At 42.3% G+C, this 16,989-nt stretch overlaps 1 protein-coding gene across 1 annotated transcript in view; it reads left to right on the top strand.

The window, feature by feature from the left end:
• The window catches only part of LHFPL6 (LHFPL tetraspan subfamily member 6), a 136,623-nt gene that overhangs the window by 107,712 nt on the left and 11,922 nt on the right, over positions 1-16,989 (top strand). The window contains exon 3 of the mRNA XM_038130476.1: positions 15,348-15,446. Coding sequence (XP_037986404.1) covers positions 15,348-15,446 — 99 coding nt within the window. The remainder of the gene's footprint in view (positions 1-15,347; positions 15,447-16,989) is intronic.

The following is a 16,989-nucleotide window of genomic DNA, read 5'->3' as shown; positions in this document are numbered from 1 at the left end:
AAGGGCTGTGGTGAGCTATGCCCTTGGAAAAGTTTGGTTTGTTTATTTGCTTGCTGTTGTGTTTTTTAAATCTTTTAAACACCTTCTCTCAAGGTCTCAAAGCAACACACAGAGGCAAGAAATCCCTATGCCTTTTGGAACTATTATCCTGTCTTCTTTAGGTAGGGAAAAGAAGGCTTCAAGAGGCAATATGAGTAACGCAGTGGTTGTACAGAAGTCCCTGGTAGGAACAGAAGTTGGCTGTAACCTTTGGGACCCCCCAGGTTTCTGTAGTGATCTTGGTAACATTTCTCAGTCATTATAGTTGCAGCTTTTGCCTTTGAAAAGTAGTATCATGTCAATTAAAGGCAAAAATAAAGCAGTCCACCAGGACCTTATCTATGTATATTCAACCCTGTGTCTCTGCTGAGTTGCTCACGCTGCTCTTTAAATCCTAACAGCAGAGAGATGGTCAGAGCTGTTTTGCTCTCCTCCAGGGCCTTGACCTGAGCACTAGCAGTGTCTGGAAGTTGCATCAGAAAGGCAGCACAGGCAGGGTGAAATGTGCTCCTTGAGCCTTGACCCTTTCTGCTTCATTACTGTGAAAAGCCTACAACCGAATATTCATTCATTTGTATTCAACCTGGCTGTTCTGCTTTCAGACCTCCTTTCTTGTCTGCAGCTGACAGGATGTCATGAGGAAGTGACACGGCAGTGACACTCCATATCTCATGGTCCACTTCTATTCGAACTTGATTTTTATCTAGTAATGAATCAAGCCACAGGAGTCCAGTCTGGGAAAAAAGGAGTCCCAAGGAAGCAAGTTGAAGCTAGAAAGTTTTTCAGTCCATTTGGAAATAGGAATGCATTACAATGCGCTTTTCCCCTCCACAGCAGACCCCGGTATTCTCTCAAGGTAGACTAGGTACAAAAGGGGTTTTGCATTATTTATTAGTGTGCCTCTGTCAGACGTAATGAGGGCTATAAAGTATGTAACAGTTTATAATTGGCTATCTGCAAGAAGTAATCCTAAGGGGGCTGTGTAAGGATCAAATAAATTATGCTTCATTATAGTAGTTATGCCAAGGATATTAGAAAATTGTTTTTGGTTGGAGGAAGAATAAGGAGAAGCAGAAAAAGAAAACTCTTCGTTACTTCCCAGACCCACTGCTGTCAAAGATTTTACAGTCTGAGGGAAGATTTCAGTATTTCTCTTTAAAATTCCTGATGTATTCAAGATGCTAAATAAGCAGTTGCCAAGATACTAGTACAAATAATGCATAAATGGAGTTTATCTAAATTGTTTTATTAATAAACTTCACTGAAGTCTTCCATGCAGTTAAGCAGGAATCCCAATTCCCCATTATCCGCCATTGGCACATCAGCTTTCAGAAATGAAACTTTTATCTCTTCCTCTCAGGGGGACAAGAATGCTTGCCCCGCCCCCTCCTCCTTTCTGCAATCTAATTATTGTTCTGATAATTCAAAACAAGGATTCTGTGGCAGTAAAAGAGACAGGAGAAAGAAAAGAAAAAAAAAAAAAAAAAAAAAAAAAAAAAGATGAACCACTGGTCCTGGAAGCTGTGATGGTATCATTTTAAAATTAATATTTACATTTTAAAAAAGCCAAGAGTAAAGGGATCTCCATGTTTCTGACTTAGTTATAGGGCTCTTTTAATGCTTTTGGATACAATTTTTGTTACAATAGAGATACCCCTGGAGTACATAAGTTAGACAAGGAAAAGTCTTGTCAGATCCAGGAGGGAATATCCCTTCCCTTAAAGCAGTTGCTGGGTATTATTCTAGTTTTAAATAGAAAGTCAAAGGACGACAGGGTTTCTCTCATGATAAAATATACTTGGTTTTCAACAATTTCCAGCAGTGAAAATTACTCATGCTTTTGTATATAAGTGTAATACTTTCACAAGTCTGAAAATATATTGTGACTGTGTTCGAGGGGTCCCAGGACGAGGGAAGAGATGAGAATCTTGACTCCATTTTTCAGAAGGCTGATTTATTATATTGTGATATAAATTATATTAAAAATGCTATACTAAAACTATACTAAAAGAATAGAGAGAAAGGATTCATCAGAAGGCTGGAAAAGAATAGAAAGGAATGATAATAAAATCTTGTGACTGCTCACAGCCTCGACACAGGTGGCTGTCATTGGTCATCAAGTAAAAACAATTTCACATGCTGGGTAAACAATTCTCCAAATCACATTCCAAAACAGCAAAACATGGAGAAGTTGAAGCTTCCCAGCTTCTCAGGAGAAAAAAGTCCTAGCAGAGGATTTTCATAGAAATGTCATGGTGACAATATATCCTATTACCCTTATGAGACTATGGTTGCTCCAATCCCTGTCGAAGCCATAAAGGGAGCTTTATAGACCAGTGTTCTGTATGGACAGCATTGTGTGAAAACTGTGGAAAGCAGGAGACAGCTGCTGGGACCTGGAGCAGCAGAGGGATTGCAGCCTCTGTAAGTAGCTCAGCTCAGCCTGCACACCAAAAGCTGCTCTCCAGCCTCAGTCAGGGGCTGTTTGCTGAATACACAACTCTGTCAAACAGCTTTGGCTGGGGATTGCTTGCAGGTGGTTTTATTTGCATCACAGAAATCATAGGATGCTCATTTGATATCTGAGCTATAAATTGTGGGGACTCAAGCAGGAACCAGTGGCAGAAGTGGCCAGTGAGGAGCTGGATGGGTCACAGGAGTCAACTGGTTTTGAAAGAAGAATGCAAACAATAGTCAGAGTATGAGGAGAGTTGAAAATAAGGGGCTTTTCCTCCTTGAAGACTTTATAAATTGTCTAAGTACCATCCTTTGTGGCTCCTGCAGCCATCTAACGTTCACTGCATAGCCTGTTCATTTTCTGCTTCAATTTTTTTCCTAAATTCTCTCTCAATCCTTGTAGGAGGTCCAGCCAATGCTGATATTGCTCCTTAGAATTCCCAGCTCCTAGGTCCAAATAAAAATTCATGTCTTGTATCTAGGAATTGCATGCTCCATTCACTAGGTATTAATCCATTAAGCCAATGATCTTGTAAATTGGAGCAGAACTATTGAGTGCTGGCGATGGTATCAAAGCATTGATTGGTTTTTACCAAGGACAGCCTTTATAGTGAAGAGTTTCTAGAAGAGTCTTCCACTGCTCATAAAGCATTATTTCTAAAAAGTTTTTAGGAAGAAGGGACAAAGATGAGCTCCAAGAGTCACACAGTTCATTTTAGGGTTTTGCTAGTTGGTATTATCACCCTTTTCATTTCATTTGACTCTCCTTTTAGGCTCTCTCCATTCAAAGCAACAAGTTTGATTCATTTTTCAACTGCTGTCATAGTGTTCTGGCATGGCTTTTTGTTTTTTGAAGGGAAAATTCTAACAGACTGCAAAGCCAGTAGCCACAGAAATCCTCTGGGAAGAAGAAAGAGCCTGTACGGAATGGCCAGTCCTAGTGGGAAAGAAAAGGAATAAATTGGGCCTGCTTAATTTGTTATAGAGAAAGGTGGTGCAAAGAGGGAAGAAAATGAAATGTTTTCTCAGAGCTCCAGTAGGGGTTTAGCAGAGTCCATGGTTTAAGGGGTGAGCTGGAATTGCCACAGGAAGATACTGGTTAGACAATGTGAAAAGCTTCTGTAGCAGACAGAGCCACAAGAACAGAATCTATTAAAAGGTGGTGGAATCTCCATTGTGAGGGGCCTCTTAAGAACAGATTCAACAAACAGATCTTTTGGAAGCTACAAGTAGAGCTTATCCTGACTTTGAGGCTGAAAGATGATTTAAATAACTCCTTCATGTCCCTTCCAAGCCTGGCTTATTAACTAAACTTTACTGAACTGATTTCAAAATTATTTCAAAGGTGGGCTCATGAGAAGGGAGAAGCACACACTTCTACTCAGCTCTTCCCTCTCACACACTGGTTTTCATTAACAGAGTCAGGTTTGTTTGTGGTGTTGGTAAGGTTGTCCATATGGATTCTCTCTGAGGAGGATAAGTGACAGCGCCAATTTTTTCTGAGCTGCAGATGTGCAATATATTTGTAACAAACTGCATCTCCTATCCAAAATCATATTTATCATATTTTGTGGCAAACTGAAAAATGGGATCTATTTGAGGAAAATTGACTCGATAGAGTACTTCTTCCCTCTGCAAATTGGGTCAGTTATTGAGTTTGAATGCCTTTGGATAGGAAGCACAGAAAAGCTGTATTTTTATTTGTTTTTAAAAATAAAAATATATTTTTTCTTGGATATGTCTCATGATGCAAGCTTTTCAGCATGTGAAAATCATGCAGAACAAAACAGAGAGTCCAACAGTATGAAACAGTATTTTGAGTGTCACACAGTTCTAATTGGAGCTGTGTTGACTCTTACTGTCCCTCTTACTGAAAACAAAGTAGCTGAGAATGGGGTAATAGTTGGTTTTAGTTTAATTGAGGAAACCATACGAACGATCGATTTCACATGGAGTCTATTATTGCTTAGATTTAAGTCCATTTCTTTTGATTTCCCACTGTAATTCAGCACAAAGGCAAACAGCACTGAATGCACCTTTGTTCATGCATAGATTAACTCATGTGCTTAGCTGCTTGCTCTGCAAGTAGCCTTGTGAATGTAAAGGGTATTTAAAAAGCTGCTAAAAAATGCTACAGCAGCAAACAGTAAATGAAACTGACCTCTTCTCCACCAGCTCCTTTGTATTTCACAGCACTTTGCTGTCTGAGCATTATCCATCAGCAGTGGATACACTGTACAGGTAGAGATGCAGTTGATGGTATCAACTACACTGCTGGTGTGAACATTTTTGCAGAGTAGAAGACTTACACCTGTGAAGCACCGGTGAGGAAAGCATAAAATGAAAAGTGATTCTCAGCTGTTCTTCATGGCTGCCACTGACTTTTACAGCATTATTTATCTTACTCAATTTCCCATCTAGAGAAGTGATTTCCAAACTCATTTGATTTGAGGGGTCTTAGAGACTATCCAGTAGAACTGCGGAGCCATTCAGTCTTTATTACAGGTATAGATTTCTTAGTAGCATGTATGAACTTCTTTGGAAAGTGCTCTGTGGTTTGCTAGAGGATCTGCAGAGTGTGTACTGAAAATATGACTTTAAAGTCTTGAGTACATCTGAAGTTTTACTGAGATGTGCAGTGGTTGATCTTCTATTAATCCATGGAGAGCTCAAGTGAAATAAAACCAACTAAAAGTAATTTTTAAACAGCAAAACCTGGTATGCAGTACTCCCCCACTGGATACAGGCTTTTCATCCATTCCAGTTTCCCTGTGACTTTGGGGATATGCAACCAAAGTGAAGGAACTGGCTGGGAATCTTTTGTTGCTTTATTCATTATCTACAAACAATTGCTTTTCAATAAATTAGTGAACTAATAGACATGGAAAAGCAATTATTTGGTTTAATCCGTGACTGAATATTTCCAAAACCAGCGGTATCACTGGAGTACTGCTCAAGAATCAGGGTGTTGCAGACTTAGTCCTTAATCTAAATGGATTCTGTTGAAAAGATAAGGGGAAGCCTGTCCATTTATCCATTTTTCTGCGTAGGCACCTTCACTGATGCAGGGTATATTTCCTTCATTCCCTCCTCACAGTCTTTCATGAGATCAGTTCATATACTGGGAAATCCTTAGAGCATGGAGCTTCTGAAAGGTTCTGTCTAGTTTTGGCCAGTCTCTGTTTGCTATTGAAATTCATATTAATGAAAAGGAATATGCCTTATCTACTATGACTACATGGAGCGTTATGCATTTTGGGAAGTTAGTTATTAAACTACCTTTTATTAATTACAGTAGGCACCCTTGTGTTTCTAATGGAATAATTTCTATTTAAATACATTATGCCATATGCCATATGCTGATCTAGACTCTTTGAACTGTCAAGCATTTGATTTGGAGTCACAAAATGACGGGGTGAGCACACAGATGGGTTGTCACATAAAGAAGTCTGATGGCATGTGAAAACGCTCAAGCTTTTTTTTTTTTTTCGCCCTAAAGCTTATAATGTACAAGCATTGATCATGGCTTGCCAAACAGAAATGAGCTGACAGTTAAACTCCAGAGTGTTTTCTGGAGCTCTTCAAGCATTTCAGTTCCACTCTGCAGACTTACTCTGCCGTTAACTGGACCATGTCACATCCTTTTCAGAACAATTGGTGTCAATCATTTTATTGTGTGACACACTCTGGGAGAAATGACACAGAGACTTGCCAGAGCTAGTTCTGATTGGTAGCAATTGAGGCAGACCAAGGCCATTTTGAAGCAGCAACTTTTTTCAATACTAATTGTTTTCTTTTAAAGTCAAGCGCACAGGTTTACATTCAGGAGAAACACAGTTTTTCCTTCGATCTTTTCCTTCTCCCTTAAAATTCAGGTAATGTCCCATAAAGGAAGAGAATTGATGACAGGAATTGAGATATTTGCATCTTCAGGGCAGAATTAGGGCAGAAGGATAGAAAATAAGGGATAAAGAAAAGTGTAAATAACTTTGGGCTGGGTTTATACACTTTATAAAGGTGTTTACAATACAGCTATTTTCCCTTGAGGTTGGTTTCTAAGCTCACATTAAGATCAATAGCTACCCAGGGTGGAACTCATTAGGCTAAATCTAGATGCCTTGCACTGTTAGAGATACCCTAGGGTCTGCAGAATCTTTGTGTGGGCTGGCAGGTATGACAGAGGACTTAGGGGAACTTTGCACTGCTCTGGAGAGGCAGCTAAAGGAGCAAGATACTGAACAGCAATTAAACTGGCAGAAGGTGACATATTTGGGTGGCTGAATCTTATTCTGAGTTTGTACTGCCAGTGGAGCACAAATCAAGTCACTGACCTACAAGTGCCTAGTGCCATTTGAGATGCCTTTGGCTATTCCACCTCCAGCTGCTAATCCAGATGTATTGGCTTTCCCTGCTGCCTCTATGTCATGTCTGCCAGTCTCATGTGAAGGTCTTTGCTGTCTTAAGAGTTATGTGAGTTTAGATGTGTCCTAGTCACAGACCTGTGTTTATGCATTCTTTAGGATGAGAAGAAATATCTTCTAGACTCCCCTGATTGTACTGACAAAGATCTCAACTCAATTGCCACTGCAGAGGCATCTGCACACGTTTGATATGCCCTGTGTCACCTGAGGCACCTAGAAAGGAAGCATCTCTGGGTGGGGAAATTTCCCTCTCTGAGCCTGAAGCACCTCAGTAGTAATGAGCACACCAGCTTTGATCAAACAAATAACAAAGTGAAGTGATGTTTCATCTGTCAGAAAACTCCCATCTGCACCCACCATTGCCCCAGTGCAACTTTCACAGTGAAAGTGAGGGCTGTGACTTTTCCATGACACAGCACTTTGCTGGCTGGATGCTGTCACACATTTGTAATACCTTTTTTAGGCTTCCTCTGCCACTGGCCCCACTTTCCAAGAGCTCTAGCAGGCAGGTGGCATTTCCTCACTGTGCCCTTTTGCTGCGGTTGGGAGCCAAGCAGGTGCCAGGCTCATGGTGTGGAGTAACCCAAAGTAACACAAAAAGTCTCAGGAAAGGTTTGGGGCTTGACAGTCAGAAAGAGGGGGGCTAAGTAAAGTCAACTGATGTGAATTAAAACCTGGAGCCCAGAACCAGAAAAAAAAAAGGGTGGTGGGGTTTTGCCCTTGGCAGAAAACCCTATTTCCATCAAGATTAAGATTAATTTCAAGATTAAGCAGTGTTATTGGAGGCAAGATCTGCAAGCTGAAGCTTGTAGCATGTTATTCCTTCTGGTTTGTGTTGTTCTTATGCTTCATTTTGCTTTGCGTGTAAGAGTCCCTCTAACATCCTGCTACAGGAAGGCTGTTGCAGAAACACCTTGACTTGAGTGAAACCCTGAACCATCTTGCTGTCTTCCATGTCATGACCCTTGAAGGAGGAACGGGAGGAAATTTGGTGAGCATAGAATTATTTTTTTGTGTGTGTCCTCACTGCCGGGACACTGGGACCAGGGAGTCCCTTATGAATTCATTCACATTTGTGAATTCTCAGGATTGTACCCTCTCTGAAATGAGGCACATTAGGCTCAGGCTCAATAAAGAACCAGTCAAATGTCTCATGTTTAGTAACTACTAACTAAAGAAAGAACTTTTGCCCAAAGTTTTGATCTTGTGTTTAATCCTAATAAAAGCCCATTTCAGCTCCATGTCTGGGTTTCCTGAGGGACATATACTAACAGCAATGGAAGGGATTGGTGTGATAACATTTCTCTAACAGAAGAAAAACAGAGACCAAAGAACAAAGTGATGGTGCTGAGAGAAAGTAGAAGTGTCACTCTAAAGAAGGGGTGTTGTGGGTGAAGTGCTGGGAGCTGCAGTATAAAGACTGTCCCTCACTAACTGAATGAAGCCTGGACTCCCATGGGCATGGGAGTCAGGCTGCCTGCAGCTGGCACAGCCTCACTCCCCTCTTTCTTCTGTTGGCTCCTGCTGTTCTGCCCAGGCTCTGGAGTTTCTCTTAATCTGTTCTGACCCTCTTCTATCAGTCCATTGCTGCTTGGTATCAGCTCCCAGAGGGTTCTTTGAACAGGGACTTCAGAACTGTGTCTACTGGAGTATTTCGCATCCTAGTTTTTAACCAATTCTTCTTTAAGCACATTGTTGGCTAAAGTATGTCTGAAAGCAACAGACAACCTCAGGTGCTAGCTCCATTTTACTTTCACACTCTGGAGTCACTTTTATAGGAGATAAATGCTTTGAAATCATTACAGCGAGGTGAGTTTTTAAATCACAGGAAACAGAGAGTCAAAGTCCATGCTGCATCTAAAAATCTGCTTTGTTTTGCTTGTCAAGATTACTGTACCTTCAAGTGACAGATGGGAATGTGAAAACTTTCTATCATCCTTGAACATTCAGGCTGCCTAATAGAGAAAAATGTGAAAGGAAGAATCATCATTAAAATGGTCTTGAAAGTGATGACTTCCAAATTATTGTCTGTCAGCTTCTCCATATGGCCTGAATATCTGTCAGATGAACAGTATACATTAGAAATTCCTTACGAAACAAACAAAAAAAAGAGGCAAGTTTTCTTTTTGGTTAGATCTGAAAATAAAAGGGGAAAAAGTAGATAACAGGGGAGAGAAATGAGAAAGATAATTTGAAGTAGATATTTCTCACCAAAAAGTGACTGTACAAAAAGTAACCTTTAGTTCTGGTTTTATTTTTCTTTGCAGTACATATATCAAGTCTGGCCCATTCCTTTTATTTTTCTGAGTGAACATACAAATTGGATTTTTACAATGACAAGGCCCACTGAAGGGCTCCTTCCTTCTTCAGAGACTTCCCAGGGTCCCTGTTACAGCAGTGCAGACCCCTCTTAACTGCTGGGCAAGGAGGCATTTATGGTGCCCAGCAGTCCCTTTCACTGCATTCATAGGGTTTAACTGTCTGGAGCTGAGCATATACAAAAAATGAATGCATGTAATAAGGTCTTAACGAGCCCATAATCAAGGAAAGCCACTAAGGGTTCAGTTACCATTTTAAAGTGCATTTTGTAGGAGCAAGACTCTGAGGATGAGTCCAAAGCTAAGTGCCTCATTCAATGCCATCACCACCTCTCTTTATTCATCAAACTGATGGCTTTCATCATCAGACTTAGCTGAATCATGTGCTTAGATTCACCCTAGGCAAGGGAGAAGGAAGGACACTATGGAAGGTTTGACTTTATTTAACAGACTTTTGGGCGATGCAATCATCAAACGGACTGACAAAATAACCAAGAATGAGCCATTTAGCAATCAGGGAACAAGTGAGAGGAACAGCTGTAAAACAGGACTTTCAGCTATGAGTGGTCAGGACAGTTGCAATTAATTTATGATGTGATGTCTGCATGGATTGGTCCTTGAGTGGAGGCTCCCCTTGAAGCCACAGCAGCAATCTGAGGACCGCCCACCACAGGGATTTGCAAGTTTACTTTGTTGTGCGCTGGCTTTTGCTGATAGGTCTTGGTGTTTATGAATGCAGTCATTTTGCCCACAGCAAAATTTGATTAATGTCTCTTGGTTTGTTAATCCTTTTGTATTTATTGTTCAAGACTTGCTCATATCCAGGATATTCTTGGAGATATTAATAGAGCTTAATATTTTACTTCTTGGAGTAAGCTGTTTGCTGCATGCCACAAATCATTTCTTTATCACTTCAAAGATGAGACCTAGATCTGTGCCAAGCCACTAATGTAATTACTGTCCCTTCCCTGCCGCATCCACCATATGCAGAACCTGTTAGATGTAATTATTTTCAATCACAAACACCACTCCAGACAGACAAGATCATCTTTCAAGTGCTAAGTGTTACTAAAATACAATCATCCATTATACTCACAGCAAGAGTGACATGGAAGGCAGTCTGGAAGGGACAAGGATTACTCTGGATGGTTTAATATTAAGGCGTCCACTGTCTGACCCCCTGGTTTGCAGTTTTACAATCTGTAGGTCTGGGCAGCCCTTCACTTAGGCTGGTTTTAAATCACTTTTTGAAAGGACACGCCATTCTGCATGGACCATGCAAAGCGCCTAGGGGCTGTCTGGGACCCTCTTAAGTACTGAAGCCAACGTCTTAATTCCAGCTTTGGATTGCCAAGGCTGGTTGTGCTCAGTCAGCCCTGCATGTCTCTCCCCATGCCTTGCTAGCCCATTGAGCCAGATGCAGCATTCACAATAGCAGCATTTGACAGAGCAGGGCAAGGAGCCTGTTTCATTCCCAAATATGGAACCTCTCCAGAAAAGCTGGTCTGTGACAGTGCCAACACCTCCACTGGTACATGCTACGTCATCTAAAACAACTGCCCAGTGCCACCAGCACCTCCACTTGCTGACTCGCCCCATGCCACTGACTGGGTCCCTCACACCTCGAGGCTGCAGCCCCTTTTGTGAAAGTGCCATTTAGGGATCTGCACATTTCCGTCCCCTTTCAATTTCTTTTCATGACTGTAGTGGATAATGGAAGATGACAGAGGATGGTAATTACAGCAGATTGTTGGTTTTGGTTTTCTTCCTTTTTAAAAAAAATGTTATAGGCATTCTAAGCATTTCAAGCAGCTGTAAAGATGGGTGTGGTATCTTGGGTAGCATAGCTGGCTAAATGCAATAACTGTAGAGCAGGCCAGAATGTGACTTTTGAGCTAAACTAGTAACTGCTCTTTACTGAAGCTGCAAAATTAGCTTAATGATTTCCACTGGGTTTGCAACCCTTGGATTCAACTTGGATCTTTCACTGAATGTTGCAGCTGTTCAGCAGGATCTACATCCTCTGTGATTAAATAAATTGGCTGTGAGCATGTATGAATTATTAGTGGTAATGGTATGCAGCCTTTTTGCTTTTGCAGGATCTGATCCACACAGTTGCTTACAAACAGGGATGGATTGATTAGAAGGGAAAGAGGGACTGAGGGGCTTTTGTCCAAGTCCTGTTCACACCACAGGCACACTCCACACTTTCAATGCGTACAATAAGTGACCCCAAATGCCAGTTCTCAGCTTCAGTGCCCACACAGACCAAGGAAGCATCAGCCCTGTTGAAGTCATGTAGAATCCTGCTGAAAGCAATGGGACATGACACACACATGCTCATAGATATAAATATACCTCAGGGCATAAAGCAAAGCTTGTGAAACTTTTTCTTGCTGACTAGCAGGCTCCGAATCTTTGTGGAAATCTTATGCTGATGGCAAATCCCTGAGCCTGGCCTGAACCTTGCCTGCAAGAAGTACTGGAGGACACAAGTGTTTTGTCAAGACACAAATCCACAGCAGGTGCATATGCACCACAAAAGGGAATGGTCTTAAGGTCATTCAGACCCAGCTGAAAACCAGAGATATCAAAAGACATGTCAGAGCAACAGCTTCAAGTCTTGCGGGCAGTGGGTACCTGTGACAAAACAAATATTTATACAAGCCTTTTTGCCAGATGGCAACTCCTGGCACCCTGTTGGTCTCTGAAAGGTGCTCACACAAAGCAGTGCGTGAGCCTGCCCATGGCTTTATACCTTGTCCTTTGCACATAAGCATGCTTATGTGTAAAGCACCACTTGTGCTTTGGGGTCATGTGACAGCACCAGCAATAGGCAGCAGTTTCCCGTTTGATCTCGTCATCGCAGTCAGTGCAGGCTGTGAGAGGAAAAGAAGCTGCACTGCTCGGTGACTAGTACTTCACAAGTGAAACTCAGTGCTGATAAAGCCCCTACCCAGCTGGAGAGCCAGCTGTCACCGGGATAAGGAGGCTTTCTGACATAGTTTTCCCTTATTTGGTTTATCTCTTAATAGGAAGCACAGCTAATGGTGAGGCTCAGTGGTGGGTGCTGTGGGCTGGTTGTTAGACAGTGTTGGAATGGCTTTAAGGGCCAGCATCCATGTGTGAGCTCCTTTGGAGCATTTCAACATTACAGTGTATTGCTCTGCTAAGGAATTTTTTGACTGAACCCCAGAATTTATTTTCACTGAAACTGGGCTTTGAACTTACAGACATGGATGTACAGAAGTGGGAAAAGAGGGGGCTGAATAGGGAAGGAGATAAATTGCCAAGGTTTGTGATCACTGATCCACTGTAGAATCAGAGGCAGAAAGAGTGAACAGGTAGTCATGTTTGGAAAAGGATGAGCTGTGTTTGGAGAGTGGCAGTGGAAAGTGCCGTGAGCAATACTCGTGGGAAAAAAACCCAAACAACAACCTGTTGCTGCAACAAAACCTAAAGAGAGCTGAAAACAAACAGTCTGTGAATGCAGTGGGCACTAGACACTCTTGCCACCTGAGGAGAGTAATTGGCAAGGACTGAGTAAGAGCTTATTCTGGGTTTGGAGGAGCAACATTGTTATGCTAATAGCCCTTTCACTTGCCTGCAGTGCTGCTGTTGTGTTCTCCTGGAAGAACTGGTCAGAAGGCTTTCCCAGGACCTGTTTGTTGGGAAAGGCTGGCCACAGTTTAATCTGGTCCAAGGCAGGCGGGTGCAAGCCTGCCGTCCCTCCTACCCCTGCATACATCTCCCTGCCCCTTGTAGCAGAGCCCTCTGAGCGTTTGTGAGGTCCCCCAGACAGTCTGTTCAAGGGCACCTTTTGGTTGCAAACAGCCCAGCCAGGGCAGTTCACTTTGGGCAGAGCAGCTCCTGAGCTGTGGCTGCCTCGGCTGGCACTGAGCACCATGAGCAGTGTGGGAAGGCGTCAGAACCATGGCAGGACTGGCTGGGGCTGCCACAGTTTACTGGTCTGTGAAGCGACTCTGGCATCTAGATGCTCTTCCTCCCTTCCCCAGCCATTCTCATAATCAGTGGAGATGTTCCTTCTTGCCTTATGGGGTCCTGCCCCTTCTTAGCACACCACTCATGCTGTCTCTGCTTCACAACACCTTTATTGCTTTAACAGTTCAAGAGACAATCAGCACGGGCTTTTTTGAGAGCCTTAGGCTGTCTTTAACAAAAGTAGACCCAGTTTTGGCCTAAATTCTCTTGTCTGAGAAACATCCTTTCTGAGAATTTAATTAGAAGTGATTCTCATTTACATGGATTCTACCAGCTGCCCTTAGCTCTATGGCCCTAGGGGAAAAAAATGAAATGATACTGTGATAGATATTAGTGAGGACATTAGAAGCAGCCATACCCAGATCAGGCAAATTTCTGAAAATACCTAGCATTCACATGTCCTTAATTGCTTTTCTCCTGTCACAGCTGTTGGGTGAATGCTCCATCTGAGAGAGGGCTGCCTCAGGGATTTCTTTTTCATTAGGTGATGTAGATATGGAGACAGGAGCAGGCAATGACTGCTCAACCAAGGAGGAAGAAGTAGGCTTGAGCAGCAAGAAGAAATTTGAACTTAGTGGAGGAAGATCCAGGAAGCTAATATTGGGCTTAAACAGGGGCAGGCGTGCTTGGAGGAGCAGCAGAGAAACTGCTGAGCTACTTTACTAATAGCCAAGATGCTAAGAGCGTTAAACATCTTTTGAAGAAAGATGAGATACCATTTCTGGACTTCAGATCCAGGGGCCTTGTTCAGATGTGTCTTTGAGCAAATCAAGAACATAATAAAATGATTTCCGTATCTTACAGGAACAGCAACAATATGAGAAGCTTAGGAATCTTGAGAATGGAAAAAGTAGAAAGGAATGGCAAGTTCCAGGCCCTGAGCCATCATTCCTCTCAGGACTCCTGTTAGACTGGTGTGATGTCCACAATGACTCTGTCACAACACCCAGGGCATTTCTGCCTCGGAAGTACAGCAGCAGAAGTACTTTGCCAGGGAGCACTGCTCCTTATTGTCAGGAGAGGAGGAGCAAGATTATGTGAGGTCGAGAGGTATGCCCAAAGTCAGCAAAGGGCTTGAAACCTTGTACTCTGCCTCGCAGGTAAAAGGCACCCCTGCAAACCTTGGGAGGGCTTGCTTGGCTTTACAGCCTGTGAAGTTCAGGTGCTCCTAGCCCATTATCTACACAGTGATTTGTTTCCAATCTCATAAATAAGATCTGACGCGAAGAAAGCAACATTTAAATGTTGTAACATACATTGAAATGTTCTCTCTAGGCTGTCTGTGTAAAATGCTTTGCCAGCTACATTGGCCTTTTGGCAGCTGTTGCAGTGACAGCTGAGAATGCAATATGATAAAAATGCCACTTCTGCAAAACAGTCATGGTGCATGGGTGCATTGCTGATTCCCTGTGATGTCTTGTGAAGGGAGAGGATTTGCCAAAACACATCTGTTTGGGGCAGCATGAGGGCTGGAGAAAGCAAAGTGCCTTGTGAATGTTAAACCAAGTATGATAACTTGTAAATGACTCAAGACCTCAGTTGTTTCCACTGAATGAATCAGGAAAACTTTTTGGAGTGTGTACCTGTGGTATGCATTGATCAAGTGGTATGAAACTATTACTCCCTTTCTTTTGAAAGAGTGAAAAACAGAGCAAAATGGCAACAGATTAGCACAAATGACAGTTTTCCTGATGGAACCTAGATGGACCCTGATTGATTGTTGTTTTAATTAATCAGAAGCAATCAGCTTGTAAATTCTGGCATTAGCACACTTCTATTTAACCACATGTTGTGTATTCTAAAGTGCATATTAAGCCATTCTGGAGAGTAGAAGAAGAGTCTAAAAGCTCTCAGATAAAAGCTTCAGAAGCTGAGCATGGCTTCTGATGCTGCACTACTCAGACTGGCTCCATCCCACAGACCACCTCTAAAACACTGCAGCAGAAGGCAGCGGTCCAAATGGTTTTCATCTATTTTTAGGAGAAGAAGACACTTCTTTTTCTCTGGGATTCCCAAATTGCAGTTTGACACTTTGATTCCCAAGTGGCAGCCTGTGTTTAAGCTAATGGCAATTGCTTGTATAAACTTTTATTTCCTTTTCTCTCCATAGGTTTGTTGATCGGCTCTGGTTGTGCCCTCTATCCTCTTGGCTGGGACAGTGAAGAAGTCAGACAAACCTGTGGTAACCTTTCCAACCAGTTTGAATTGGGTGAGTCATCACCAGAGCATCTCAGCCACATTAGACTCTTCTATGTGTTGGCCATAAAAGCAAACTAGGATTTTAAAAGCACAGGCTTGGGGAAGCAACCTACCAGTGTGTGGTAGGCTAATCATATTGAATAATTCAGGAATGGTTCTGGGACAGGGGATTTCAGATGGATCTCTGGAAATGTTTTCCAGAAGAACATTATAAAAGAAAATGTATGTATTTGTGCAGTATGTACGTGTGCATATTTTAAGAAATAAATCAGATTTAATGGTCTTGCAATATGGGAGCTAACACTCCTGCAGGTCTTGACAGGGTAGACAGAGGCATTCCGTCACAGCTCACGTCAAGGTAATTCTCCATGAGTGCAATTGGCTGTCTTTGAATTCTGGGATGTTTATGGCCTTCTAACACAAGCCTAGAGTGTATTTGTATGTGACTCACATACTTGGGAAGCTAGCAAATAGCACTTGCACCCTATGTTTGCCTTCTCCCAAACGAGCTACTTGTCTTACTGCTGCTGACTGCACTGCGCCTGGAATGAGAGCCAGGGATGCAGCCACACGGGGCTCACACCTGTGCTTTCTCTGCAGGGGCTCTAGAAAACAAGGGAACTGCAGTAACCTAAGGATTTAGCAATGTGGATGATCAGGATCTGATGTTTGAATGCACTTCTGAGTCCTTGTTGAGCTGGAACGATCAGTGCAATTGCTGATACCATTGTCTATAAATGTTCCCTGATCCTGTGTTGCTTGAGGATCTGCAATCCTCCTGAAGGAGCAGGAAGGACTGAGCACCTTGACCCCCACAGACTTGAGAGCTTCTGCTCCTAAGCATAGAGAGTTCCCCATTTCCAGCTCTTGCAAGCTAAACCTTGGTTAAGCATAGAAATTCTTTCCACTGGTGTGCTTGCAGGACTTGTGCAGGGCCTGGCAGTAATCCCAGTGCAAGGAACAGTAGATAAAAATGGTCTCCTAGGGTTAAAGACAAACCTGCTGCATTATCTCTTGATTTTACACTGATGTTTCTGTCAGATTTCAGGAGAAAGGAGATTTGTTTCCATCTCAGAGGTATTTCTAGTCAAGATGTGCAAAAGAATTGACATTGAAAGATTAAAAATTACTGTTTTGGGAGAGATTCTCCAGGCCACTCCCCCTACAGAATTCCTGTGGTGTTTTGAATGCATTTGATCTGGCAGGGGACCAGAAATTCTCATAACCAGTATTAGCACCCATCACTACAGTGCCGCTGATGTCTTACCAGCAACCACCTATGGTGCTGCTCAGGGGGTGTGTAATGTACTCTAGAAACTTTACCTTGTTATCCTGAACTCTAATATCCTTCTGTGCTATTGATATTAAATTTGCTCTTCAGCAAAGTCTAGAAAGTTACTGCAAATTTTTATTCACCTAATAATAGAAAGATTTAAACACAGAGGAGAGAGAACAATAAGAACAGAAATGTGTAGTTAACTAGCCGAAAAACAAACGTTCCAGAACTTAGATTCCCAGCTCCATGGAAAGATGTGTCACAGGATGTAGTAGAA

The sequence above is a fragment of the Motacilla alba genome, chromosome 1, assembly GCF_015832195.1.
Source record: "Motacilla alba alba isolate MOTALB_02 chromosome 1, Motacilla_alba_V1.0_pri, whole genome shotgun sequence".
Lineage (NCBI taxonomy): Eukaryota > Metazoa > Chordata > Aves > Passeriformes > Motacillidae > Motacilla > Motacilla alba.
This window is presented reverse-complemented; position numbering and strand designations above follow the sequence as displayed.